At 42.4% G+C, this 27,819-nt stretch overlaps 1 protein-coding gene across 5 annotated transcripts in view; it reads left to right on the forward strand.

The window, feature by feature from the left end:
* The first annotated feature begins 7,502 nt into the window (after nt 1-7,502).
* Nucleotides 7,503-27,819, forward strand: part of CEP162 (centrosomal protein 162) — an 84,283-nt gene continuing 63,966 nt past the window's right edge. The window contains exons 1-11 of one of the 5 annotated variants that reach the window (XM_083177114.1): nt 7,503-7,647; nt 7,977-8,055; nt 11,128-11,263; nt 12,966-13,079; nt 16,250-16,405; nt 17,233-17,419; nt 19,107-19,156; nt 22,036-22,145; nt 22,920-22,950; nt 24,600-24,707; nt 25,262-25,453. In XM_083177114.1, coding sequence (XP_083033240.1) covers nt 7,996-8,055; nt 11,128-11,263; nt 12,966-13,079; nt 16,250-16,405; nt 17,233-17,419; nt 19,107-19,156; nt 22,036-22,145; nt 22,920-22,950; nt 24,600-24,707; nt 25,262-25,453 — 1,144 coding nt within the window. In that variant the 5' untranslated portion in view covers nt 7,503-7,647; nt 7,977-7,995. The other 4 variants (XM_083177113.1, XM_083177115.1, XM_083177117.1 and 1 more) reach the window with 4 other exon arrangements.

Below are 27,819 nucleotides of genomic sequence, written 5' to 3' on the forward strand. Positions count from 1 at the left end.
CTTCAATATGATACTGGTCTCATGTAAAGGGGTCAGTTGGTCCCAAAGATATCGCCGGTTAAACAATATAGCTGGTGGGGAGGAGGGGAGAAGGGGGTGGTTTTCTCTCCGCATCACAGCAGAAATGCAGGGACTAGGCTGGTGTGAAAGTGGCCAACCCGGGCATGATCCTGGGACCATATTCACAGGTAAATCCCTGCATTTTCTGGTGTCTAAGGGGTATTATTTCAAATAGCCGGGACCAGCAGTGCTCTGAATACAGCTGAGCAGCCCCCACTGCTCGGCTGTCACTTCTGCCCGGTGGCGGCTGTCCCACAGTTACCGGGAGCATCTATTCCCCCTTGGCAATGAGCATGGAACCCCTAGCAATGAGCATGGAACCCTTGGCAATGAGCATAAGCAGCGCTTAATTTTGAATAGGCATTATGGTGTTTGGCATAATACGTAATGGACATTATGATGTGTGGCTTAATATGTAATGGGCATTATGGTGTAAATTTTTAATGCGCGTCTGGCACGCAATGTCCCTGTTAATGAAGCATATTGGGAATTTTGGCTCAATCCGTGTATCATCATGTGAATTTTGGCTCAATCTGTGTGGCATTATGTGAATTTTGGCTTAATCCGTGTGGCATTATATGATTTTTTTTTGCTTAATCTGTGTGGCATTATACAAATATTGGCTCAATCCGTGTGGCTTTATATGAATTTTAGCTCAATCCGTGTGGCATTATGCAAATTCTGGCTCAATCCGTGTGGCATTTTGCAAATTTTGGCTCAATCTGTGTGGCATTATATGAATTTTGGCTCAATTTGTGTGGCATTATGTGAATTTTGGCTCATTCCATTTGGCATAATGTGTAAGGGGCAAGTATAATGGAGTCTAGTATTTTGTTGCATAATGTGTAGAAGTTGTATATGGTGTGGTACTATACACTCAAGGACACGCCCCCTTTTGAGTGAACACACCCCATTTTCCGGAACGCGACTTCGGCGCGCACACAACTACATCCTTCACTTTTGTCACCAAGGTGGGCCTGTGTTCTTTAAATGCCAGTGCCTATTTTTAATCCCAACCCCCCCCCCCCCTCTCTCTCGCCGCTCTCTTAGCATTTACACTGGCACCAGTAACACCCCCCTCCCCCTACATCCCCTCTCCTGTCATTTTCTTCTGGACCCACCACTGCGGGGCTATTGTTACACTGCGGGGGCAATTGTTACACTGCTACCTGCTGGAACCTGCCTTATCCCGCTGCTTGCCACTGGGATTCGGGACCCGCAGATCTACTATTTTGCATCCCGGCGCTCCTCCTGGCTCCTTATGAAAAATATTCCTCACAAAATGGCCGTTCCCTTATAGCAGACAGCTTTTGAGGAGGCTAAAGGTGGCAGCGGCCTCCTCTAGCATCCATCCTTAAATGGGCGGGTGGGGGGGTTCTTAACTTTACTGGAGGAGTGCCAAAATTTTTCAGTGTGGGGGGGGGGGTGTAAAATTTGTCGTTATGCCACTATCCTCAGTGGCACAGTGTCTGGGGGATGTGGTGGTCAGGAGGATCCCGATGGTCACAATTCCAACAGATCCCAAAGGTGCCCATACACTATGCATCTTCTCCCCTTGGAGAAGTCGCATCGGGTGGCAGTATCGCATACAAGGCATTTCATTTGGTACCTCTGCATGCAATGTATCACATGTGATCACCTGGGATGGGTCCGACCAGGAGATCTTATGTACAGCACAAATGATCTCAGCAGATCCCATGCGCATGGAGTCATGCATCAGATTGGATGTCACACACATGCTATTTGGCCCATTTCACCTGATTTCTCTGCACGATCCACCAGAATCGGGTGAAATTGGGCCCAACTCGCATAGTGTATTGGGGCCTTAAGTACTGTCCTTGAGGTTATGGCTTTGGACTCAGAGTATTGGTATTAGGTTACAGAAGTGGCGGTGGTTAGGATTAGGAGGCAGGGGGACCAGAGGTAAGAGATAGGCTTCAGGAGAGGATGGTAAGGGTTAGGCTGTAGGAAGGGGGAGTTTAGGGTAAAAATACAGAGATCGGTCGGAATTCCGACAGTTGGGATCCCGCTGTTGGTATTCTGACTGTGGGGATTTTGTACCCAACCAGTGCCTTTAGATGTAAAAGTAAAGTGTACTTATCTCACCCTTGTCGGGATTCCATCCATCGAGATGTTGTCATCGGTATTCTGAATGCCGGCATCTCTACCGCTGTATCCCATAAGATCAGGTATATTGACTGCTTAAAGTTACACCTCCACATATGGAAATATTGTTGTTTTCTGAAGGTGCCCCTTCCTCTATGTAGCCATTTGCCGGTTATGGGTAAAAACCGGAAGCAGACAGCACCCCGGAAAGGACAGGCTCCATTCATCAATATCTGTCTTTCCGAAGCTTGTAGTGTCCAGTCTGGGGGTTCCCGTCCAGTGGGGCTGCTGTGACACCACTTACCAGGGAAAGGAGATGGGGGGGGAGGGGATAAATCCTCCCTGTATGGTCCGGGGATGTATTAAAACCAGAATGGTCTGGACCATAGGAGGAGTCTGTAATCTCGCCTTCCCCATGTCCCTGATGAAAGTTATCACAGGGAACCCCCGGACGTGACACTTCCTGGACCTGCACTCCCCTGGACAGTAGTGCACCCAGGGGGGGGGGGATTCTGAGTACCCAGAAACCCCCCCTGATGGGCCAAATGTGGGGTTTTTTGCTGGTCCTGGGGCTGGGTCGCAATCGATTGTAGCTCCACCCACTTAGGCTCCGACCACTCGCAGCATTTTACCGTGATTAGAAGTGCTGTCTAAGGGCAGAACTGGAGATGACACACTGAGGGGAGCCACAGGCAATCAGAAGCATTGAGAATGGTGCCCCACAGCTTCAAACAAGCATTAGCATAGGGTGGGTAGGTGCGGCACTCGGTTCTCTCATGCATAAAAAAGATGACAGGACTATGTCGACATATCGTGTCAACGTTTCAGTGCTTTATTCCGCACTATCATCAGGATACAAAAAATGGTACAGTGATCAAGCCGTAAATAACATTACCAATGTGTTAGCGGCATGCAGGTGCCTCCTTCCGCAAGCGGTAGGGGATGACGTCATGCAGCTGACTCTGATTACAAAGCATCAACTTCAATTAACGAAAATGCATATACAGCTGTCAAATAATGTGACCAAGTCATATAAAAAATATAAATATGAATACATATAATAGTGACTGAGTCATATAGAGGATGTATGAAACATAATTATAAAGAATTTTTTTGGGTATTACTGTGAGATGTCTTCATAACAAACGTGCTAATTGAAAAAGAAAACAAAAATATATAAAAATGTGAAAAAATACAAAAGTTGTAAAATGAAAAATATTGCAAATCAATTACCAAAGAACATATCTTATTATCAATTGTTCTAAAAAACAGTTTCAATACACAGTATTTGAGCAGTATTCAAAATGAGGTACTTGTTTCCTAGAAGGGCGCCCATCGCGGGCATCGCATGTACATCGCATGCCATTATAATGGCATGCGATGCGACCGATGCGATGGCCGCGATTTTACACAGAAATGCATGGTAAAATGTAAATCGCGTCGGTCGCATCGCATGCGGCCAAAAAATCGCATGCGATGCGACCAACGCGATTACCGATTTTACATAGGGAACAATGTTAAATGGCCCAATTGACCCGATTTTACATAGGGAACAATGGTAAATGGCCCACAGACCCCAAATAGCCACCCTGAAGTGTGAAATGGCCCACCCAATTGTTAACGCCACCCCACGATCAACGTCAACCCAAAGCGTGGCGAGCGGCGGCGGTACGCGTCCTCCGACCTTTTCATACCCCCACTATCCACGTCGGCGTGGAGTTAAGAACAGAAAGTGTGGCGAGCGCAGCGAGCCACCGAGCCTGAAGCGTGGTGAGCACAGCAAGCCCCGCGAGGGGACGCGGAATACGAGCCCGAAGCGTGGCGAGCGCAGCATGTTAAGTAATCCGTGTCCACTCGCCACGCTTCGGGAGCGTGTTCCCCGTCCGCTCGCCACGCTTCGGGCTCGGTTGCCACACTTTCTATTCTGAACTCCACGCCGACGTGGATAGTGGGGGTATGAAGTAGTCGGAGGACGCGTACCGCCGCCCCTCGCGGGCTCGCTGCGCTCGCCACGCTTCGGGTTGACGTTGATCGTGGGGTGGCGTTAACAATTGGGGGGGGGCATTTCACACTTCAGGGTGGGTATATGGGGTCTGTGGACCATTTAACATTGTTCCCTATGTGAAATCGGGTCAATTGGGCCATTTAACATTGTTCCCTTGCGATGCCTATGATCAAAATTGTGGGTGCCCTTCTAGGAAACAAGTACCCAAAATGATGTTAAACCTGATCTGACTACAGGTATATTGCAGAATAATTAAAAAGCAGCAAACTATAGATACTCGTTCAATCCCCTGGGAGCTAATACATCCAACCGATGTATCCACTCTGCTTCTCGTTTTAATAGTGCTCTATTACGGTCACCACCTCGCGTTGGTTTGTCCATTTGGTCAGTTATGCGATATCTGAGACTGAAAAGTGTATGTTGTTTCTCCACAAAATGACGGGCCACCGGTTGATCACTACTCCCAGCTGCCAATGCAGCTCTTATGGTGGACGATGACCCGCCATTCTTTCCTTGAACTTGCGTTGGGTCTTACCTATATAGGTAAGACCGCAAGGACATAGTAATTGGTAAATAACGAACATGCTGTTACAGGTTAAGTGTTGTCTAATCAACATCTTCTTCACCGAATGGGGATGGTTAAAGCTATTACCACTCAGCATGAACTGACACCGTGGCATGAACTGTGGAGAAACAACATACACTTTCCAGTCTCAGATATCACATAATTGACCAAATAGACAAACCAATGCGAGGTGGTGACCGTAATAGAGCACTGTTAAAACGAGAAGCAGAGTGGATACATTGGTTGGATGTATTAGCTCCCAGGGGATTGAACGAGTATCTATCGTTTGCTGCTTTTTAATTACTCTGCAATATACCTGCAGTCAGATCTGGTTTAACATCATTTTGAATACTGCTCAAACACTGTGTATTGAAACAGTTTTTTAGAACAATTGATAATAAGATATGTTCTTTAGTAATTGATTTGCAATATTCTTCATTTTACAACTTTTGTATTTTTTCACATTTTTATATATTTTTGTTTTCTTTTTCAATTAGCACGTTTGTTATGAAGACATCTCACAGTAATCCCCCAAAAAATTATTTATAATTATATGTTTCATACATCCTCTATATGACTCATTCACTATTATATGTATTCACATTTATATTTTTTATATGACTTGGTCACATTATTTGACAGCTGTATATGCATTTGCGTTAATTGAAGTTGATGCTTTGCAATCAGTCAGCTGCATGACGGTGATGTCGTCCCCTACCGCTTGTGGGAGGAGGCGCCTGCATGCCGCTAATACATTGATAATGTTATTTACGGCTTGATCACTGTACCATTTTTTGTATCCTGATGATAGTGCGGAATAAAGCACTGAAACGTTGACACGATATGTTGACATAGTCCTGTCTTCTTTTTTATGCATGAGAGAACCGAGTGCCGAACCTACCCACTATATATATATATATATATATATATATATATATATATATAGATAGATAGAGAGTTCAAGTCGGCACTCCAATAGAACAATAAGTATAAGTAGTGGCCCTGGTGCCATGTAATGTGTAAAAACACAAAAATGTAGAAACCAGGTCGGTACCGGCACTGTCGGGACTTAATCAAGAAAGGATGACAGACACAGCGGTCCGTGAAGCGACGTTTCGGTTTATTATAACCTTTTTGAAAAAGGTTATAATAAACCGAAACGTCGCTTCACGGACCGCTGTGTCTGTCATCCTTTCTTGATTAAGTCCCGAGAGTGCCGGTACCGACCTGGTTTCTATATATATATATATATATATATATATATATATATATATATATATATATATATATATATATATATATATACATATATAGAAACCCCCGGTACTTGTGTATTATCACGGCTCCCACGATTTCCATCTTATGGGATCTTATACAATTTAAAATTGTACACCATTGTATATGGCATACAATGAGATGAGATTTTAAATTGTATAAGCACACTAATGGGTGCTTTCAAGGTCAATTGGCCCCCCTATAAGATTTTTAGGTACTTGTGTATTATCACGGCTCCCACGATTTCCATCTTATGGGATCTTATACAATTTAAAATTGTATACCATTGTATATGGCATACAATGGCATACGATGAGATGAGATTTTAAATTGTATAAGCACACTTATGGGTGCTTTCAAGGTCAATTGGCCCCCCTATAAGATTTTTAATTGTATAAGCACCCTAATGGGTGCTTACAATGTTAAATGCACCCCCACGCCACCTCCACTATCAACGGCAACCCGAAGCGTGGCGAGCGCAGCGAGCCCGCGAGGGGCGGCGGTACGCATCCTCCGACCTTTTCATACCCCCACTATCCATGTCGGCGTGGAGTTGATCTTATATAGTGTGGCGAGCGCAGCGAGCCACCGAGCCCGAAGCGTGGCGAGCGCACGCGTAATACTTTACATGTATTACGCGTCCCCTCGCTGCGCTCGCCACACTATATAAAATCAACTCCACGTCGACATGGATAGTGGGGGTATGAAAAGGTCGGAGGACGCGTACCGTCGCCACTCGCGGGCTCGCTGCGCTCGCCACGCTTCGGGTTGGCGTTGATAGTGGGGGTGGTGTGGGGGTGCATTTAACATTGTAAGCAAACATTAGTGCCACCCCCACTATCAACGCCAACCCGAAGCGTGGCGAGCGCAGCGATCGGTGCGTGTGTGGGCACCTTAAGCCTTATGGTATGCAACGAGATGGGATGAGATGGGAGCCGTGATAGTACACAAGTACCGATTTTTAATTGTATAAACACCCTAATGGGTGCTTACAATGTTAAATGCACCCCCACGCCACCCCCACTATCAACGCCAAGCCGAAGCGTGGCGAGCGCAGCGATCGGTGCGTGTGTGGGCACCTTAAACCTTATGGTATGCAATGAGATGGGATGAGATGGGAGCCGTCCTGCACGCATGTTTAAAACCTATGATCGTGAGTGACAGATTAGGATTAGGTAGTAATTCCCTTGGTGAGAGCCGCAACGGCCAGGGCTCTGGAACGCCGAGCCCTGATCTCTGCCGCTCTGCAGATCTCTGTGCGCGTCCCCGTATAAGAGTGACAGGTGTCAAAGAGGCAACGGCGCAGGAAGACGCTCACAGAGAACTTCACAGCGGCAGTCGTCGTCGGTGGAGGGAGTTCCGGAGTCCGGTCCTTTCCGAATTTCTCCTAATCCCTTTCCGGTGCATTACTGATTTTTAGTTACACATACTTCGAAAACACATCAACTCCAAAATGCAGGATTACAATAAAAGCAGCGGCAGTGTGCTGTGACATACATCACATGGCTGCCAGGATCCTGCAACACAACAACAGTCATCGCCACAGCGTCTCTATAGCAACACACTAGCGTCGGCTGCGGGAGACAAGCCAGCCAATCAACGCGCGCCGGGCTCCGGATTCAGCAGAGAAATCGTGGTAAAACCGGAACGCTATTGGATGTTAAGAATAAGCAAGGGATTGGCTATGCCGGCATTGCGGTGGGCGGGAATACTGGCGGCAGGGAAGTGCCCCCGGTTACCTGTCCACGGTTACTACTAGTACAGATCCCTGTATTGCGGTCCCCTGTACCCCCAGAACCGGGGACTATTGGGTGGTAGGTGTCTTAAAACGTCTGTATACCCGCCGTGCTTACACACGCATCACTCCTTACACACTTTCACCTGTGATCTGCCCGCATATATACCTTGTAATAGACGCCTTTATACTAATAATGATTATTTATTTATTTATTTATTTATGAGCAGAGCTGAGCCCGGAGCAGCTATGGCGCATCGCTTATCAAAAGAGGAGCTGGATGAGCAGTTTGAACAGTTTTTAAAAGAGGTAAGTAACACTGTGTATATTTGACAGTGGTGTGTGTGTGTGGCTACTGGGGCTGACATACTAATAATCTGGGGCTCTCCTTGCTGCCAGCAATTCGATCAGTTTTCATCTGATTTACTTCAGATCCAATGTGATACCATACTATTGCATAACAGATGTTCTGCTTATAATTTTTTATTCAGTGCTTGCCAATATATATGTATTGTTAGGCGCTGCAGAACCCATATAAATAAATATTAATAATCTATGTTCTGTCCTGCAGGGCACTGCTTGTGTTCTGCCGCACATGAGAGTTCTTGTGTATGGGCAGTGGAGCAAGCCAGGAGGTGAGACACAGCGCATTAGCACTAGGCTGCTGCACTGTGACGCTTGCAGGGCTTGGCGGTGAAGAGAGTTTTCACTCCCCAACAACATAGGCCAGTAATTCTTCAGTAATAGGCAAAGCGTGAAGCACTATAGTACATCTCTCCCTGTGTTCTAATTTTACAATTCTATAGCAATTGTTGATTCATTTGCAGACAGTCAATGTACCTGTTTATCTCTGATCTCTGTCGCGTTGCCCTGTTTTGATTCACTAAATCAGCCCAACAGGTTTGTATGGGGATACTTACATGACAAATTTACCTTTTTGCTTTATTTCCCCCAATATTAAACACCATCTGTAGATTTTTTTTTTCTTTATTAAGTTTATTTTATTGCGCAGCATATTCTATTGCAGTTTACAATTGGACACAACAATGAAGAAACCAAACTGGGTAATAACCGACAGACACCAAGAAAGGAAGGGCCTATTCACAAACTTACAATATATAGGTATAGCTTTAATCATGTAGCCCAGAGGTTCTCAATCTTTTTTGATTCACGGCACCCTAGAGAATCAGAATTTTTTTCACGGCACCCCTAGGTCCAAAATTTTTTATTAGATTGGGTTTATATGCGATTCTTAGCGGCAGTTATGTGGTAAAGGGCAGGATTTGCTTCTGTTTGTACACATTCTATGATTGGCAGCCACCAGCACTGGTTTTGCTCCTAAATAATTAACCATTAATAATTTGAGTTGGTCCTGGACCACCAAGCTGCGGCACCCCTGCATGTGTCCCGAGGCACCCCAGGGAGCCACGGCACACAGTTTGGGAACCACTGATGTAGCCTATGAATTAAGACTACCCCCCTTTCCCCGGTTCTATCTAATCTCACATTCAACAAGCTATGCCCATCTAAATATGCCCCTTTAGTAACTGTTCTAAATATAGTCTAATTGGTTCACATAGGTGCAGATCCGTGTATAATTAATCATAAATAAACCTACTTTACTGCAGATGTGGCTTTTTCTTAATATTGACTACAAACTTGTCCTATCATGTGAGAAATGATGCATGTGTGCGACGATTTCCATACAGCAAACCGTTTCCCTGTGCACTTCTGTATGTTCAAATTGTAATTGTTAGACAGATTGGCCTTTGTATCTAAAGCAATGTACGTTGTAGCCGTTTAGCAGTATGTGCTTTATCAGTGCCCCCCCCCCCCCCAACTTATGCAGTTGCTGGCGGTGTTGGCAATTTTGGTACTTGTGTATTATCTGGGCGCCCGATTTATTTATTTTTAATCTTAGGGCATTGTACAACCAAAAATCCGTCGCATCGCTTGCAACACGACGCGATTGGACCCGATTTTTAATTGTACAGGCACCCAGATGCCTGATTCCTATGTTAAATGCCCCCCCAGACCCGATTTTTTTAATTGTACACCCACCCTGATGCGTAATGACTATGTTAAATGGCCCCCCATTGTTAACGCCACCCCACTATCAACGCCAACCCGAAGCGTGGTGAGCGTTGCGGTACGCATCCTCCGACCTTTTCATACCCCCACTATCCACGTCTGCGTGGAGTTGATTTTATATAGTGTGGTGAGCGCGGACGCGGATTACTTCACATATATTCTGCGTCTCCTCGCGGGGCACGCTGCGCTCGCCACGCTTCGGGCTCGGTGGCTCGCTGCGCTCGCCACACTATCTGAAATCAACCCCATGCCGACGTGGATAGTGGGGGTATGAAAAGGTGGGAGGACGCGTACCGCCGCCCCTCAGGGGCTCGCCGCGCTTCGGGTTTGCGTTGATAGTGGGGTTGCGTTGACAATGGGGGGGGCATTTAACATAGTGATTACCCATCAGGGTGGGTGTACAATTAAAAATCTGGTCTGAGGGTACATTTAACATGGGAATAAGCCCAAATCGGCTATAATCGCGTCGCATCGCATGCCATTATAATGGCATGCGATGTGACGCGATATAAAAATCGTACAATGGGGTTTTAAAACCCCTGAAATCGGGTACCATTGCATGACTTCATTAGTGGCATGCGATGCGATATATCGGGCACCCAGATAATACACAAGCACCGCAATTTTCGCTGCATCCATAGACGACAGGGTGAGGCTTTGTTAACAATACTGAGCATACACACTAGACCCGTTTTAAACAATATCCTTCAGAAAGGCCCTTCTGAGAAATATCTTTTAAATAAGCATGTAGCGCATGGGTCCTCAAACTGCGGCCCTCCAGATGTTGTGAAACTACAAATCCCAGCATGCCTTGCCACAGTTTTGCTATAAGGGAGTGTTAAAACTGTGGCAAGGCATGCTGGGATTTGTAGTTTCACAACATCTGGAGGGCCGCAGTTTGAGGACCCATGATTGTAGCGTGTAGGAGGCTGAATTTGTACAAACTGTAACACTTTTGTAACCAGTTAAGTCACCTCTTGTTATATGTGCACAGTGTGACTGTAAAAGACCGCATATCCTGCCTCATGGTCCCTAATGAAAAATAAATAGCCAGAACATTATTGTTCATCAATGCATTTTGTAAGAGTTACCACTAAATAGTGCTGTTTGTTGGTGGTTACCTATAATGCACTCTTTAGATATTCAAATTGTACAAGGATTTTCATATTGAATCATTGTTTTAGCTGAAATTAAACATTTTTTACCTTAGCATAAACTTTTTTTGTCTTAAATATGTTTGTTTTATTAGCTTGCCTTTAAGTTACATGGTATGCTCTGCATTTTGTTTAGTCCCTTTCAGATGATTCCTTTGACAGTAATAAAAAATCAGCTGTGCTTGAAAATCTTGGAAAGCCTAAAGTTAAAAGAATCAAAAAGAAAGATCCTTCCCCATGGTGGGCAGCGGAGGATGACTCTGACGATGGAGGTAGATTTGACAGAAACCGGTTATGATTGAGATTTTTTGTTCTTGTTTTAGCTATCAACTGTATATATTTATTTAACATTTATGTCATGCTGTAAATTTTGTACAAAAATATCAAACAAGCGTTCAGGATTTTCACAAATAGGTATAGGTAAGTATGACGTTTACACAAAAATGGTGGTTAAATTATATCCTATATCTAGTATAAATCCATTTTCTCCCAATGTGCTAATGTCCCATTCTCAGCGTGGAATCTGATAATCCAGATCAAAACATTTTCCTTCAACAGAGACAAAAGAGAAAACAGTGCAGCACCTTTTTGACAAAAGGGGTTTTTATTTGCACATTGGACTCACATTAGAACATATTAAACCACCAGGTTATTTGGAAAATATGTTCTTTGCAAAAAGTATTAACTTTGCCATGGATAACTCTCACTAAAATCGTCTTGGGTTGTCCTTCTAAATCCCGGACTGAAAGGCGTTCAGTACCTTTACTACCCTGACCATAAAAAGCCCTTTCCTTCTAAGGGTACAGAATCTTCTCTCCTCTAGTCTGAAGCATGCCCCTGCGACCTAGTTTCAGATCTCATAGCAAAGAGGTTGCCTAATAGTTCAGAATATTGCCCTCAGCATGTCTCCCCTTAAACATCTCTCTTCCAGCGTAAACATTCCCAATTTTTACTAGTCCTGTATTTCTAACTTAAAGACTTCATCCTTTTTATTAGCGAGGTTGCTCTTCTCTGGACTTTTTCCAGTTCCAAAATGTCCTTTTTGTAATATGGGTTCCAGAATTGCACTCAAAGTTCCAGGTGAGGTCTAACCAGTGCCTTTTAGAGTGGCATAATTGCATTGTCTTCGCTAGTTTCCATGCCCCTATTTTTACAGTATCCTGTAGGCTTTAGTGGCTGCACCATGACACTGATCACTGCATTCCAGTTTGTTGTCAATTTGGACTCCTACTGTAGGTCCTTTTCCAATTCTGATTTGCCCTATTCTACACCGTTTAGTGTATAAGTCGCACACTGTTATGTTTTATGAGATGCATAAACTTACATTTAACTACATTGAACCTGATATTCATTTATCAGTCCATTCATTAAGTTTGTCCCTCTGTAGAATGGAGACATCCTCAACCATTCTAACCACCCTGCACCGTTTTGTGTCATCCGCAAAAATGGGAAATCTGCTTAGTATCCCATTCTCTGTTTCATTAACGAATATGTTAAATAGAATAGGCCCCAACACCAAACCTTGTGGTACTGGTATCCAACTTGAAAATGCACCGTTTACCACGTGGCAGAAGGGACTTATATACACCATAAATAGGTGATTAATTCCATAAACTATAGGTGCATTAATTCTCTCATCATCAGTATTTGCTGCACATTTATTGCATTCCACTGAGCAGAAAATACTTCATGCCACGGCCGGAAACAAGATGGCTACCGCAACATGCATTCCACCCTTTGTTCGGGCGGAGGTCTCACCCTGTGTTCTGGTGTATGTATCTTGCTCCCACTACCTCTGTATATTCCCCTCCTCTTCTTGCCTTGAGCTTTCTTTTGTTCCCTATAACTGAGATTTGTATGTTCTTGCTTTAATTACTTATTTACTGTCTATCTTCTGCCTGCTTTGTTAACTTAGCTATCCTCTTGTTTGTATGGGTTTTTTTTTCCTAAATCTTTTCTTTCTTGTTCTTTAAGGACATCGACCACAATCTTATATAAAACAGAAGAAGCAACAGAGCGACCCATCAGTTGTTTCTGATAGGTTGGGATCAGATGTTCGAAAACAATCAGTTACAAGCTGCCATATTGGTACTTTTTTATTTGGTGCTTGATAATATACATTGTATTCCCCAAAAAAGTAAATTATATAAACAAAATCGAATCAAAAGGACATCAAACCGTTTTCAGCCACATTCGAACCTGATGCACAGCATCTAAATCGAATGGAAAAATAGACTGTGCAGGCAAGACTATATAGTACAGATCAAATCGAATGCATTTTGTCAATCAAATCACAAGCAAATTGGCACAGTGTGAACACCCCCGGAAGTGCAGTGTCAGATTTTTATCTGTTGAGTTTCACAGTTTTTTTTTTTTTTTCAACCATTGAACACTAAAACAAGGATTTGCTCCATCTTCATAAACACACATACTTTATTTTTGCATTGTGATTTAGAAAACCCATATGGCTTGCATCTTGTTAATTATTATACAAGTACAGATCAACTTGGATGATAGCTGGCTTCTGAGGCCAGTTTAATACAAATGTAGCCAAAAGCATAGTTGCGGCGATCCGACTGCTCATGGTAGTTTGTCGCACCAGTATCGCCACACAATTCACATGGAGTAGCATGTGATGATTGGCGCAGCATCTCGCAAGCGGGGGTCTGTTAGTGCAATCAGAAGTTGACCACATAAGCAAATAATTTAATATTGTCTGGATCTATGATTGGCAAATAAAGTGATGCAAACCTGATTTTCTTTTAAGTGTTTAATTTTTCCTTTTTTTTTTTTTTTTATTTTTTTTTTACTACTCTCCAGGAGGAATTTCTAAGATCCAATGGGTACAAATGCATCCATTTGTACCCATTCGATATCAAATACAACTGTAAAATTAGCATCCGCTTATTTACTATCAGCTGTATTTATGTACAGTATGCTCAGCCAAATTCTATAGAACTGGGCCATATATGGCCATTTCTATGGTGGTTTACTCATTTACTAACATTTGTACTGCCAAATTCGGCTACGAATTCAGCAGACAATACAAATGGAAAATACTCCAAGATTGGCATGGGGTCTCCCCCATGAGCATAACCAGCCCTCAACTCTTTGAGCCAGTCCTGGTTGCAGAAATACAGGAGAAAAAACTTGTTCCCCAGGTATTTCTATAACCAGCACCGGATTCTTGGACCAGTCCTTGCTATAAAAATTTGGGGGACTTTTTGTCCTGTCAAAATTCCAAAAGGGTACCTGTGAAAAAAATGTATATTCACCATTCCACTGGTGTAGATCGCATCCTTTTCGGTCCCTGTAGGCATCCACGTGGATAAATATTTTTTTTATAAAATTGCAAAAACCTGGTATATGGGATTCCTTCCTCCGAATGCCAGTCCCCCTGTGATTCCTGTCACTGCAGGATCCAGCAGCCAATCAGGGAGCACCACATCAGCAGGACTCTCCCAAATGGCTGAGCTCCGCTGACCTGTCAGTCAAGTGGAGCTCTCTTTAAATAGGCATAGAAACTTTGTGGTTTCCAAAACTACAAAGGTTAATTATGTCAGAACACACACTTGACCTTTACAAATCGCTTCACCTCCGGAAAATACTAATCCTGAGAATACATTATTTTAGTAAATTAGCTGTATTCTCGGATTTTTGGCTGATCCCGTTCCTACTGCAGATCGGCCTTAATCGGCAATGTTAGTCAATTTCCCCCTCCCTCTCTGGTTACTGTGGTTATGTATTTCCTTTTAAAAATTCAACTTGTGCTGCTTTTTTCTTTTTAACTTTTGAGTACTATAAGTATTAACTAACCTATTCTTGTATTTTCTTCTCCCACTCCTTTCCAATTGGCCCCTGGTTCTATTTTCCTGTCTTTATATTTTCCTTTCATTATCCCATTGTAATGTAGTAGAGCAGATTCCTTGTAGTTCATCTCTTAACAGGACACTGGATAAATGCATATCACTGGAAGAATCTTACAATTCAAAAAGCAAGTCTTGCTTAGATCCCCAATCTGATCCTCCCTCTTCTGACAGTCCAGAAAGCCCTGATGGTAAAATGTGTTCAAACATTGACTGCGTTTTATGGGGTGCATACATATACCCTAAAGTTCTCTCAATTCCATTATGTTATCATCTAAAGAAAGTGTTTGGTTCATCTAGGTTGTTTACTGTAAAAGATACTACATCATTAAGATTATTTAATAATCCTACCCGTTTCAGACCCTTTTTTTTTTTTTTTTTTTGCTGTCTGAAACGGTACCCAGGCAGCAGTGAGCACTATTGGTCCCCAGCGCCGTGCATATTTAATGAGCCGGCCGCTCATTACATATGCACATATGTAATGAGCGGCCGGCTTATTAAATATGCACGGCGCTGGCTCAGAAGGGACCAGCTAATGCTCAGTGTACCCGGCACCAGAGAGAGACTTCAGAGAGTGGAGGGCGCAGCAGCACAGAACTGTAAGTCACTGCACCAGGATCCCATTCTCCTCTAATGGCATGACAAGGGTGTGTGCTGGAGAGAAGGAGTTCTCTCTGACATATGGGGTGAACCCCTCAGGGAACATACAGTACATGCATGTACTAATACAGCTGTGTTTTGGGCTGTGTGTGCAATTGTTGAATGCAGTGTGGTGTGCGTGAAGCAGTAATGTCTCAGCTAAGGGTTTGGTCCTGGCTACACTGTTCTGTCACTGATCCAGAGAGCTAGACATTGTTACATTGCTTGAGAAAAGAAGAGATAAGTATACATATTGTGATGCTGCTTTCACACCGCAAAACCTGCTTTAGACAAGGTATTTACATGCGATGGAAAGGGGTTAAACTTGCTCTGAGTATTTAAAAAAAAAAAAGTTTTAAATACCTGGTCTAAGCAGGTTTTGCGGTGTGAAAGCAGCACTAGTGCTTCCAGACTATAGGCGCTAAGAGCATTGCAACCTCCATCGTTAAATCTTGTATATTAGAGATTCATCAGATATGGATGAAATAGTATGTGTGTGTGTGTGTGTGTATATATAGGTTGGTGCGGCCCGGCACTCACCGATATGATTCAGCTGCCCTGGTGCCCTTCCACAAGTCGGTATGAAGAATCAAAAAAAAGGCTGGCACTCCGGGGTCTTTTCAAATGTGCTGTATTGATGGCAAAAACTACCTTGTTTTTGCCATCAATACAGCACGTTTGAAAAGACCCCGGAGTGCCAGCCTTTTTCTTGATTTGTGTATGTGTAATATGTTAACATGCCTTATTCCGTAGATCTGGCAGGGACAAGCCGGAGCTTTCTGAAATCACAAAGCACATCCCAGCCTATAGAAGAGGTTGAAGAAGAAGAAGATGATCAAGTTGAAGAAATGAGACAATCGATAGATCCTCTGATTACATCAATAGAGAAGGACAGCTTAGAAATTGATGGTGATTATGCATTATGTTTCAAATAAAAATACTTAAGATCTTCATTGGAGGGTATAGCTATTTGTGAAAATGTCACTTTCATCTCCTTGTTCTCCTCCTTTTACATTTGATCTGTGTTGTAATTCCCAGCTGCTAGTCGGCATATCAAGCAATTGCCCTCCAGCTTCTTCCAATATGACCTCTCTTCTTATTGATTTTTATTTTTATTTTTTTCAGTTCTATTTTCATCAGATGGCACAGAGGGTTAGAGGTATGGAGAAGTGAGCCATAGGAGATGTGCCCATGTCAACCAATCCGCACTAAAGTAACATCTGTAATTTGCATAATATTAAATTATGCAGAGCAGCTGATTGGTTGCCATGGGCCACTTCTACGGCTCACTTCTCCTCCCTTATCACTGCTTCATACATCTACCCTAAAATTTGTAAAATGTGTTATACCCGCGTATCTGCCTGCATGTGTAGATTTGTCTTTTGTTTAGAAAAAGAGGACATTATATATAATTTGTAGTGTCTGTGTGTCACCAAATCACTCTGTTGGCAGCAAGTTAAACTACATATATCTCACTCACACACGCTACCTTACTAGTTTTCGGAGCATTTGCTTTGAGCAGGTTTTACTAGTAATGAATATTATATGTAAAATGCACTCTTAGAAAGCTTTGCCTTTTAAACTCTCTCTCTTTGTGGGAAATGTAATCCCTGCCACGGCTGTCGGCAGGGATCGACAGCCGTGATCCTGGATTGCATACCCCCCTGTGTGTGTGTGTGTGTGTATATATGTGTATATAATATGTGTATGTAATGAATGCTCATTTTCTACTTTAGATTCTGTTTTAGCTTCTGGCCCACATCAAACACACTATGGGGTCGGCCTGGATACATTAGAAGAACAGGAAGAAAAGGAAAGGTTTTTTGCTAGACTTGAAAAAGGTGCTTCATCTACAATTGACTATTCAAAATTAAATAAAGAATTGGATTCTACAGATTCAACACAACTTACAGCTTTAATACGGTAAAGTATTCAGAGAAACTGACAAATTCAATATTGCCATAATAAAATTCTGAATATCAACGATGATAGAAAGATAGATACATACATACATACATACATACATATGCAATTCTAATACTACAGAGACACACCCCAGACCCATAAAATTACCACCATTGGGGCAGATTTCTTTTTACCTACATTTTTCTGTAGATATGTTTCCTGTGTCAGACTCCCATGGCAGCCCTGACTTATTGGTCAATCCTTTCTAATCTGAGATGAAAAGGAACAACACAGTTACCATGTAAGGCAGGGCTGGCCAAACCGATCCTCGAGATCTGCCAATGGTCCACATTTTCCAGTCATTATGAACTGTCACATTTTCAAACATTCTGCATTCATTCCTACTATAGTTCCACAGGTTGCCAGAGAAACATGAACTGGTGCTAGATCTTCAGGACCGGTTTGGCCACCCCTGATGTAAGGTATCATTTAGGATTTGCCACAGCCCCGAAAATACTTTTGGTGGCAGCTAAGCTAAGAGCATATCTTTCACTGTAATGGTTCAGCAGTCCAAATATACTAGGGAGGCCGATCGATTTTGGCCTAAAATCGCCGGGATTTCAATCCCGGGATTAGCAACCCCATTAGTTTTTGCTTAAAGCCGGGCAGCGCTGAGCACCAGAATATGGCTCAGACGCTGCCCGGCTGACTCTTCCTTACCCCCGGTGCTGCTGTCGGGAGTTGGGAGGGACTGTGTGCTGTGCTGACAAGCATGGCAGCGCCCAGGCTGCGCAGCATGACCCCTGACATCACGTCACGCTGCGCAGCCCGGCCGCTGTTCTGCCTGTCAGCACAGCACACTGTCCCAAACCCGGACAGACGCCCGCTGTTACGCCCCCTGCCTTCCGCCCACCCACCGGAGATAGATGTCCTGCTGCTGCCTGTGCCCTGTCACCACCACTGCCGCCGTAAGTGACAGGGCAGAGACTATGGGCACGGCCACACGGGGAGGATGTGCGGGGTGCAGTAATTTATATTGACATCTGGGGGAGGGGCCATTTTTTTATTAGGGAGGCCAATCCCGGGATTGAGCATTTTTCAATCCCGGGATTGAAAAAATGCCCCGGGATTGGCATCCCTAAAATATACCCTAACATGGTTCCCTTTCATTATATTTTTGGGAAAAAATTGATTGTGATCAGTCAATAATGTACTGTAAATAGCATCAAAATGCTTTTATATGCTGCTTCTTCAAGACAACAATTCAGGCAGGCGAGAAAATACCTTTTTATGGCAGACTATATATACAGAACGATATCCAGATGCCTTTTTTCTTCTGCTTTTTAATGGGAAGAAGGAAAGCAATCCATAATCACACAGCTGAATTACTCTGTGTGCAAATGATTCGCCCTGCTGTGGTCCCAGGACATTAGACAGAATGGATACAAAATCTTTTTTGATGAATCCAGGTGGGGATATTTTTTACAGGTAAAAACCTCACAGTCCTACAGTATATTCAAAAGCAAGCAGCATCCAAATACAATACATTTTATTGGTGCAATCTCTCCAACAGATCTTAATGAGGGAGAGCCAATGTTTTTCTGGGGGTGTGAAGGACTACCTGAAAATGGTCATTAAATGTAATTTTTATTTAGATAGTGTCTTTTATATATATTCTTAAATATGTTTTCATGTTTAATTTCAGTAATGCAGAGTATACTAAATCCGAAGATGATGAAAGTAAGGATTTGTCAGGTACTTCTCTCTGAGTCTGTACTAGGAATAAATTGATGCCCAATACAACTACTGCGATGGATTGTTGACGGTGCACTACAATAATCAAACTACAACTCTATTTGAACCCCCCTCCACACACACACACACACACACACACACACACACACACACACACACACACACACACACACACACACACACACCTACCTTTTAGGGATATGCAAATCATCATATTTGAGACTAGTCAGGCAAATCAGTGGGTAGTAGTGATTACTTTGTAACACTTGTTAGTCATTTCTCTTAGCATAATGGGGCAGATGTATTAAGCCTTAACAAGAGATAAATGCAAGAGTGATAAGGCGAGATAAACGTCCAGCCAATCACCTGCTCACTGACTTTTTTCAAACACAGCATGTAACATGGCAGTTAACAGGTGATTGGTTGGACGTTCTCTCCTTATCTCTTGTTAAAGCTTAAGTATATATATATATATATATATATATATATATATATATATATATATATATATATATATATATATATATATATATATATATATATATATTTTCTCATTGGAGCTGAATTCTCCTTTCTGTTCACTAGCAGATGTTCACATTATTCTGTATTCCCTAGCCTGTTTAGCATGCAGCCATGCAGCATCTCCTGTCTCACATGGTTTCCCAGATAATATCTTTTATATCAGTGTTGGCTTGTTATTGACCTTGCGATGCGGGTGCTGAATTTCAGGCATATATAGATATTTGGCCAGACTATAAATCTTACGGTGTGCTAGATTTGACAGTAGAGGTTACACACAGAGAACAATAACCCTTATAGTAACTGCTACTGTGCAGAGAACTGAAATCTCCCAATATAGATTTGTCTCACTACAGCTGTGCTGCGCATAGCAGCTTTCTGTAGCAGGATACATCCTGGCATGCAAAGTGCTACAGATTGAGCCCCTGCCATCCTTGGCCAGCCTCCCCAGATCCTCCTCGCTGGCGAGTGCCGGCGGCATGTGGTACACTGAACTGGGATGCGCGTGCGTCTCACACGCACGCGTGTCCCAGTCTCTCGGCGGTGAGGGGTACCTGTACCGACGGACGGGGGAGGCGGCTGGGACCGGACCAGGGGGCGCGCGAGCTGAATTGTTTCAAATCTGACAAAATCTTACAAGTGTACGGGGCCCTTAAGAGGAGACATCTGTGTCAAGCAGGGAAAAGAGTGGGGAAGTTTTCAACAGCTACCAGTCAGCTTTGAGGGAGCTTTTATTAAGTACACCTTAGACAAATACAAAGACATTTGCTATCCGCACCAACAATAATATACTGCAAATCCGTGTGTATGTACAGATAGGAACATCTAAACAGGATAGGCTTGTAAGCCACACCCAACTTGGCATTTTGTAGCATTTTTGTAATCTGCCCTCCATATACACCTTAGAAGATGAAAGGTAGATGCTCTTTCCATTGTTTTTTATAAAAAACCCTTTATTGTAAAACCATACTCCTCTCCAGTCCTCCTTCTCTTTCATCCCATGTTACAATATCTACATGCATGATCGCATGGCTAATGAGGGCCTGGCCCTGCTTATGAAGTTACATACCAATTTCCCAGATTTGAATGCTAAGCAATTGGATCTGATCCATTGTCCAGCCTGGATTATATGACATTACATTTTCAGTGAGAGGAGTGTGTAGTGGATATTTCTAATCGTAATGGGGCATTGCGTTGTGACAAAACATGAACTGGATATCATATAAACTGTGATGTGGCATAATAAGAATTGGGGACATTGTATGGCATAATGTTTATTGGCAGCCCTGCAATGTGACTTGTAAACTAGGGAACTACGATAGATAGGGAACTAGAAAATAGGCTAGGGCACTTTTATGTGGCATAAATGTAATAACTCCTGAAAAAAGGTCTCTTCAATATGTTGCTATTTGGCTCACAAAGTTCTGGTTACGCCCATTTATATTTTTAAAAAGTGACTGAATTGAACGATATTAACATCCGGAACATAGCCCGTTATTTCCTGATTATGCTTCTGTAAATTAATTTATTTGTCCAGATTTGCTCATAATGTCAATAAAATGCATATAAATAAGTCACATGCTGTAATGGCAATCTCCTGTGTACCTGCTGACAACATGGCTATTGTCAAACATTCAAATGTTATACTAAAACTGAGAGGGGCGCACATGTTGCGCTTAACCTTTTGTTAACAATGCCTGGTTCTGATTCCACATCAAGAGGAGTTTAAAATTCAGTACTTAATTTAGAGACTATACCAGTAGATTACGTATTCAGAGGAGACTTATTAGCTTCAAAATATTGCGTGTCTTGATGTAATACTAATGATAACAAAAATACATCTCTACGTTCTTTTGTGATATTACTTCTGTATTAGGATAGCCACCCCGCTTATAGCATGTCAATCTAAAAGTCAATTAGAGTTGCCCATACACTTGCCCCTCTGTCCGCCCCCCCGCCGCTGCTGCAGCAGCTCCTCTGAGTTATTACATGCAATAACTTGCATGCAATTATTGCATCTAAAAATGGCACATTAAGTGCCAGGCAACTCAAGGGCATATTGGTCCGACTTGTCCGTAGGGGGGGGGGGGGGAAAGAGAGGGAGAAAGTTATTTATTCTGTTTACTTACTTTTCAATTTGTTATACTAACAGGAGAAGCTAAAAAATGCAACCAATACATAATTAGTGTTGTGTGTCTTGATTTATGCAAGTCAATCCAAAAGTAAAGTAAATGTAGAAAAGATATTGTTATTGCTGTAGATAGGTTTTCCAAGAAGTATGCTTTGTCCTGTGCCAAGTGGCCTTCTTAAATTTGCTTTAAATAGCAAGTATACCAAGTCCATTTTCCTTTCTTTGCTAGTTAATTACAGTGAGGACTTTGAAGATGAACCGGAAGGTAGCAGTCCCATTATCAAAAAAGCACCTGCACAAAATGAGGATTTGTCTGATAATGCAGAGTTAAAAAATCAGGTTGGATTTTTTTTTATCATTAAGTTTTATATAGTAGTATATTGGTATGCAGGGAATAAAACTGACAATGCATAGATGGCTATAATCTATAATTGCAACCCACAAAATGAATAATTAAGAAAATAAGACTTATATACGTAAAATGATCTATTTCTGAGTTTGATGGATCTCTCTCCACATAACCAAATGGTAAGTTTCAACATAAAGCGCATGTGCAAATGTTATGCTTTTTTTTGCCTATTGCCATATCTTTGCTGATTCTGTATCTCCATTCCATAATGCAATCACAAGGAACTGTTCTGTCTTTTGGGCATGTAGATTTTATTCTCTGCTAGTTGGAGTCATGTGTATGGAGAAAGGGAAGCCTGTTTCAGACAATTCTCTTGCCTACCCATAATAACACCAGATGCAATTGCTAATATTAAGGATGACTTCAGTGTGTAGAGTGGCTTCCCACTTAAAGCCACATAGAACTCTGCATTAACTCGAGGGAAACTTGCATTAGCATAAGAGTAACTTGGACTTCTGTTGTATCACAATAAAACAGCCATTTTGTGACCAACTTAAATTAACCGGCTGTTGTACTTTTATTCATGGACTAGCTCTGAGGAGAAAGAAGAATATATTCCAGAATGTATTCCAGACCAAAAATTCACAAGTTGTTACAGTGAGGCAGGGTTAAAAAAAAATCTATCTTCATAAATGATTTTTCTTGAACGAAAATTAACATTGTCGTTTTAATGCTATATTTGTTTGTTCTTTAACACTCTTCAGAAAGAAGAGACACCTGGAATGCTTGCCAAAGGTAAGGACCGTTGTAGATGTGGCAACCATGATTGATACATGTTATACACTGCTTAAGGGGCATACACATGGGGCGATTTAAGCCCTATTTCTAAGTGATCTCACTAGATTGCTTAGAATTGAAGCACGGATCGCTCTGTGTGTACACTCTCTATAGTGATGGTGATATGCGGTCCCAGGCATCACCATTGACCGCACAGATAGACAGTGCTTGCACAGTCTATCCTGCTTAGGCTTCCTATAAGCATACACAAAACACTGTTTTTAGCAAACATCACAGGTGTGCAGTGAGATTGTAAGCTTGCGAGCAGGGCCCTCCCACTGTTTTTTCCAGTTGTAAAGTGCAACGGAATGTGCTGCGCTATATAAGAAACTATAAGTAATAAATAAATGTGTTTTGAGCAATCTATGCTTAGGCAGCTCGTTCAGCATGGGGCTCAAGTCACCCCATGTGTATGGGGCTTTCAGCTAACGATTTAGGGAACTAGCCGAACACAAGGGCAAAGCTGGAAGCATTTAGTTGTGAAACAGAACCTATTGCATAGATGGATGTGCAGTTGCCAGCCATGGACTCCATATGTATTGAATTTATTTTTTTCTGCGCATGTGATGGATGCGACTGGGCACGTGAAATGCTAGTTCACTGTCCCGTTGGCACCTAGCCATGCATGCAGGGGGTGGTGGCGACGGGCTGAGCCCATGGGAACCCCCAGCGTTTCATGGGTGCTACAGTGTAAATGCTGGGTGTTCCCATAGGAATTAGGCAGTGACGTGGGTGCTGGGTGCGGGCAGCTGATGTCAGCTGCCCGCCCTGTTCCCGCAATGATAAGACAAGTTTTGTGTGCAACTTCCAAATCATTCAATGGTGTTGGGGGGGGGGGGGGGGGGGGCTGTAGGAGCTGTGGGCGGCGTTTTATCCACACGCAACGCTGCAAATTTTGCAGCATTGCATGTGGACCAGAATACGGTCCATGATAGGATCAGCAGATGCGGGTACCTGGTGGGCAGACCGCATCGGCAGGCGGGTGACGAATGAGGATGGAGGGCATGAGCATAGCTAGTTTCTTATATAGCGCACACATATTCCGCAGCGCTTTACAGAGAATATTTGAACATTCACATCAGTCCGTGCCCCAGTGGAGCTTACGATCTATATTCCCTACCACATGTACACACTTTCATTGTAGGGTTAATTTTGTTGTGAGCCAATTAGCCTACCAGTATATTTGGATTGTGGGAGGAAACCGGAGTACCCGGAGGAAACCAACGCAAGGACAGGGAGAATATACAAACTCCGCACAGTAAGAGCCATGGTGGGAATCGTACCCATGACCTCAGTGCTGTGAAGCAATAATGCTAACCATTACACTATACATACTGCACCATTACAGATACTTCCACCGAAAATAGGCATGACTCACCTACATTTTTCTGACCTCTCCCCATAAACTCCAAATTAAAACTTGCCCAACTGGTCAATAATACAGCACTTAGGTAGATAACTATTGTTGTATTATAAACTGCTGCAATGGTTTACAATATGCTCCACATAGAGAGTTAAAGTGCATGTTTAGGTAATTTTTAAGTAAACAAATAAAAATTTACAAGAAAAAATGTTTCAAAATGTTTTTCATTTAAAATTCAATTTAGTTGTCCTCCTTGACTCAATGGATTCCACAATTGACGCTCAAAAGCTTTTGCCACCAGAGGAATCTCAGTCTGTGACACCACAAGGGACCAATGAGGCAACAGGCACAGGTGGGAGACATTCCTTTTGTAGTCTGACATGTTAAGTCCACTTTTTAGTGTGGTTTCTTGCTGACCATAACAGTTGTCATGTTATTGTGGTGGGGAAAATCCCAGCATCACACCTTACTGTTTGTTGTTGTGTATAGTTCTGCAGTGGCTGTCAGGTTGCTAAATAATAGTTTTATAGCTGCATCCAAAGTTGCTTATTGTGTCCAGGGCACATACAGTAGGATTAGTATTTGCTATGCAATGGAGTTAGTATAAAGTTGCACATTAACCCTTTGCCAGTGCCAACATCTGTTAGTTGTGCAAAATATCTGCTACAAAAGAAAAAAAATCTCTCCTTTTGATAAATGCACTTGGCACTCAAAGGGTTAAGCACAATGTTGCATGGTGTGGCTCTTTGGTCCCAGTTCTGCGTTTTGGCCATTTTACCCAGTTTATCACCCGAGTCGCACACAGCTGCTGCATACAGTGCTAGCGCAATGTCCATATTGTTCATGTAGTTAACCATTTAGCCACATTTATGTGCGTTTCCTTTTTTTTTCTCTACTTTTATAAAGGTATTTCGAACCAGTACACAAATAGTGACATGGAAGCTTTGCATCAAGCATATCAAATTTTGGACCAGTCTATGGAAAACACAGATGAACAGAACAATTATCTTAAGACTGTAGACCACACAAGCACATCCCTTGGGGATACTGCGAACTCTAAGGCAAAGAGTCTTAAAAATGTTCTCACTGGCGATTCAGGTAATGTTTTCTTTATCAATTGTCCATTTATTTGCAACAAGGTTTATTTTTCTATAGATAATGTAATCTAAACTTTCCCATTTAGATGAAATAAAAAGGTTTTAGGATCTTTTATGTCAATTTTTTTACTTTGTGCAGAATGTGACGTGACAGAGACGAATGTAGGGGTTTCTCCATTATTTGGCAAACAAAGAACTACATTGTAAAGATCCAACTCCATTTATTGGCTAAAACCTTTCACTGCACAGGAATTAAGAGCAGACCACACTATACAATTGCAGCTTTATTTCAACAATTAAATATACATATATTAAAGACCTTGTGATAAATGGCTTAGTTTGCTCAGATGACACAGTGTGATCTGCTGGTGTGTCTTCAGACGCAATAGCGGTTCAAGGAAGCAGTCAGAAGGAGTCTATTTACACACCACACTATCCTGCTTCCTTGTGGCTGTATAGTATCGCACTATTCTGAATCAGGCATTCAGAGTAGTTACGATATACTGTAACTCTGGTATACTCTGGTCATGGGTACCAGGAGGTCAGTGTTCTCCAAGTACAGGGACCAGATCATATTTCAAGCTTGTATATTGTCCTAACCTTGTGCAGGCACTTTGGCAACACAGGTGTCCATGTCCACTGGATATCCATTATTTTTCTTGCATATCAAAAGATCAACATGAGTTTTCAATTTTTTTGGTGCGATATGTCGACATCCAAGCATGCGGACCCCAAATTAGTGTAGTGTTTACCCTTGCACGGCTCACTTCCCCTGCCATGCTTCAGGCCAGGAGCCTTGCTCCGTTACTGCTGCACTCTGCACACTTTTCCCATTCGGAGTCCAGGTGGATGGTAAAGCATGATTTAATCAAAGAAAATGACCTTTTGTCACTGTCTACTTGTTGACTGTTTAACTAGACATTGGGCCAGATGCACTATGCTTCAAAAAGTGATAAAGTAGAGAGTGATATGACCTGCCTTGTTACAGGTTGGGTTTTAAAAATGGCAGTTGGGAGCCATTTGGATGGTGGTTTATCACTATCCACTTTATTACTTTTTGAAGCTTGGTTCATTTGGCCTATTGTCTGTAAACCATCCGGCTTCCTTTTTTAAGCCACTTATTTTGGTTAATGTAGACTTACTAATAAGACTAATGGTCTTATTAGTTCTTCAGATAAAACATAGAACTTTAAACTTTGTGCTAAAATTTCCTCTGCGTGAGAGAAAAATAGAAAAACATGTCCGCACTCAGATTTAGGGGGATATTCAATCTCCATCGAGCATCTCCCGTGGGGTAGATGCTCGACGGGCCCTATTCAATGCTGTCTCCCCGACAGCATTGAACAGGGTTTCCTGCCAGAACGAGCCCGACATCTCTAGCTGTCGGGCTCGTTCTGCCGAGAACAGCCGGGAAGTGACGAGCTGCCGGCTGCAGCTCGTCACTTCCCGGCCGCAACTCGCGGCCACGCCCCCTTCTCGCCCCGCTGCAGGCGGGACATTGAATCCCGCCTGCGTGTTCTCGGTCGAGCTGACCGAGAACGGGACTGGGTCACGGCAGGCGAGCAAGCTCGCCTGCCGTGACCTGAAGATTGAATATCCCCCTTACTGACATTATACATGTTACCAGCTGCATGGTAATATTAATGCCATGCATGGAGACAAAGAAGAAAGACAATTCTTCTTAGTTCTGGTCATATTCACTGAACATCTCTCTATAGCTAGGAAATAAAAGCGTGCAAAATTTGTTCATATTTTTTATCAAAACCTCTATGTTTAAAGCCCATTGTCCAGGCATTCTCAATCTCTACACTAACATATATATATATATATATATATATATATATATATATATATATATATATATATATATATATATATATATATATATATATATATATATATATATATATATATATATATATATATATATATATATATATATATATATATATATATATACAGGTTGAGTATCCCGTATCCAAAATGCTCGGGACCAGGAGAATTTTGGATAACGGATTATTCCGTATTTCGGAATATTTTAATATTTCAATGATGTATTTTGAAGTATCTTGCATTTATGCTGTATAAACACATAATATACACACAAATATATTTTATTACCACATAAAATACACACAAACATATTTTAATTGTTCAAAAAACAAGGTTTCAAAACGTGAAACAAAATGTGTGTGTACTATCTCAGCACTGAATTTGAATGCCAAGCAATCATTGTCTTGCACATATATAGTGCCAGTTACATATCATGTCCCCAGTGATGCTGTTACATATGTCCCCAGTGTCCGTATTTCGGAATAATTCGGATAACGGATATTCGGATACGGGATACTCGACCTGTGTGTGTAT

The sequence above is a fragment of the Crinia signifera genome, chromosome 3 (genome assembly GCF_055691185.1).
Source record: "Crinia signifera chromosome 3, ASM5569118v1, whole genome shotgun sequence".
Classification (NCBI taxonomy): Eukaryota; Metazoa; Chordata; class Amphibia; order Anura; family Myobatrachidae; genus Crinia; species Crinia signifera.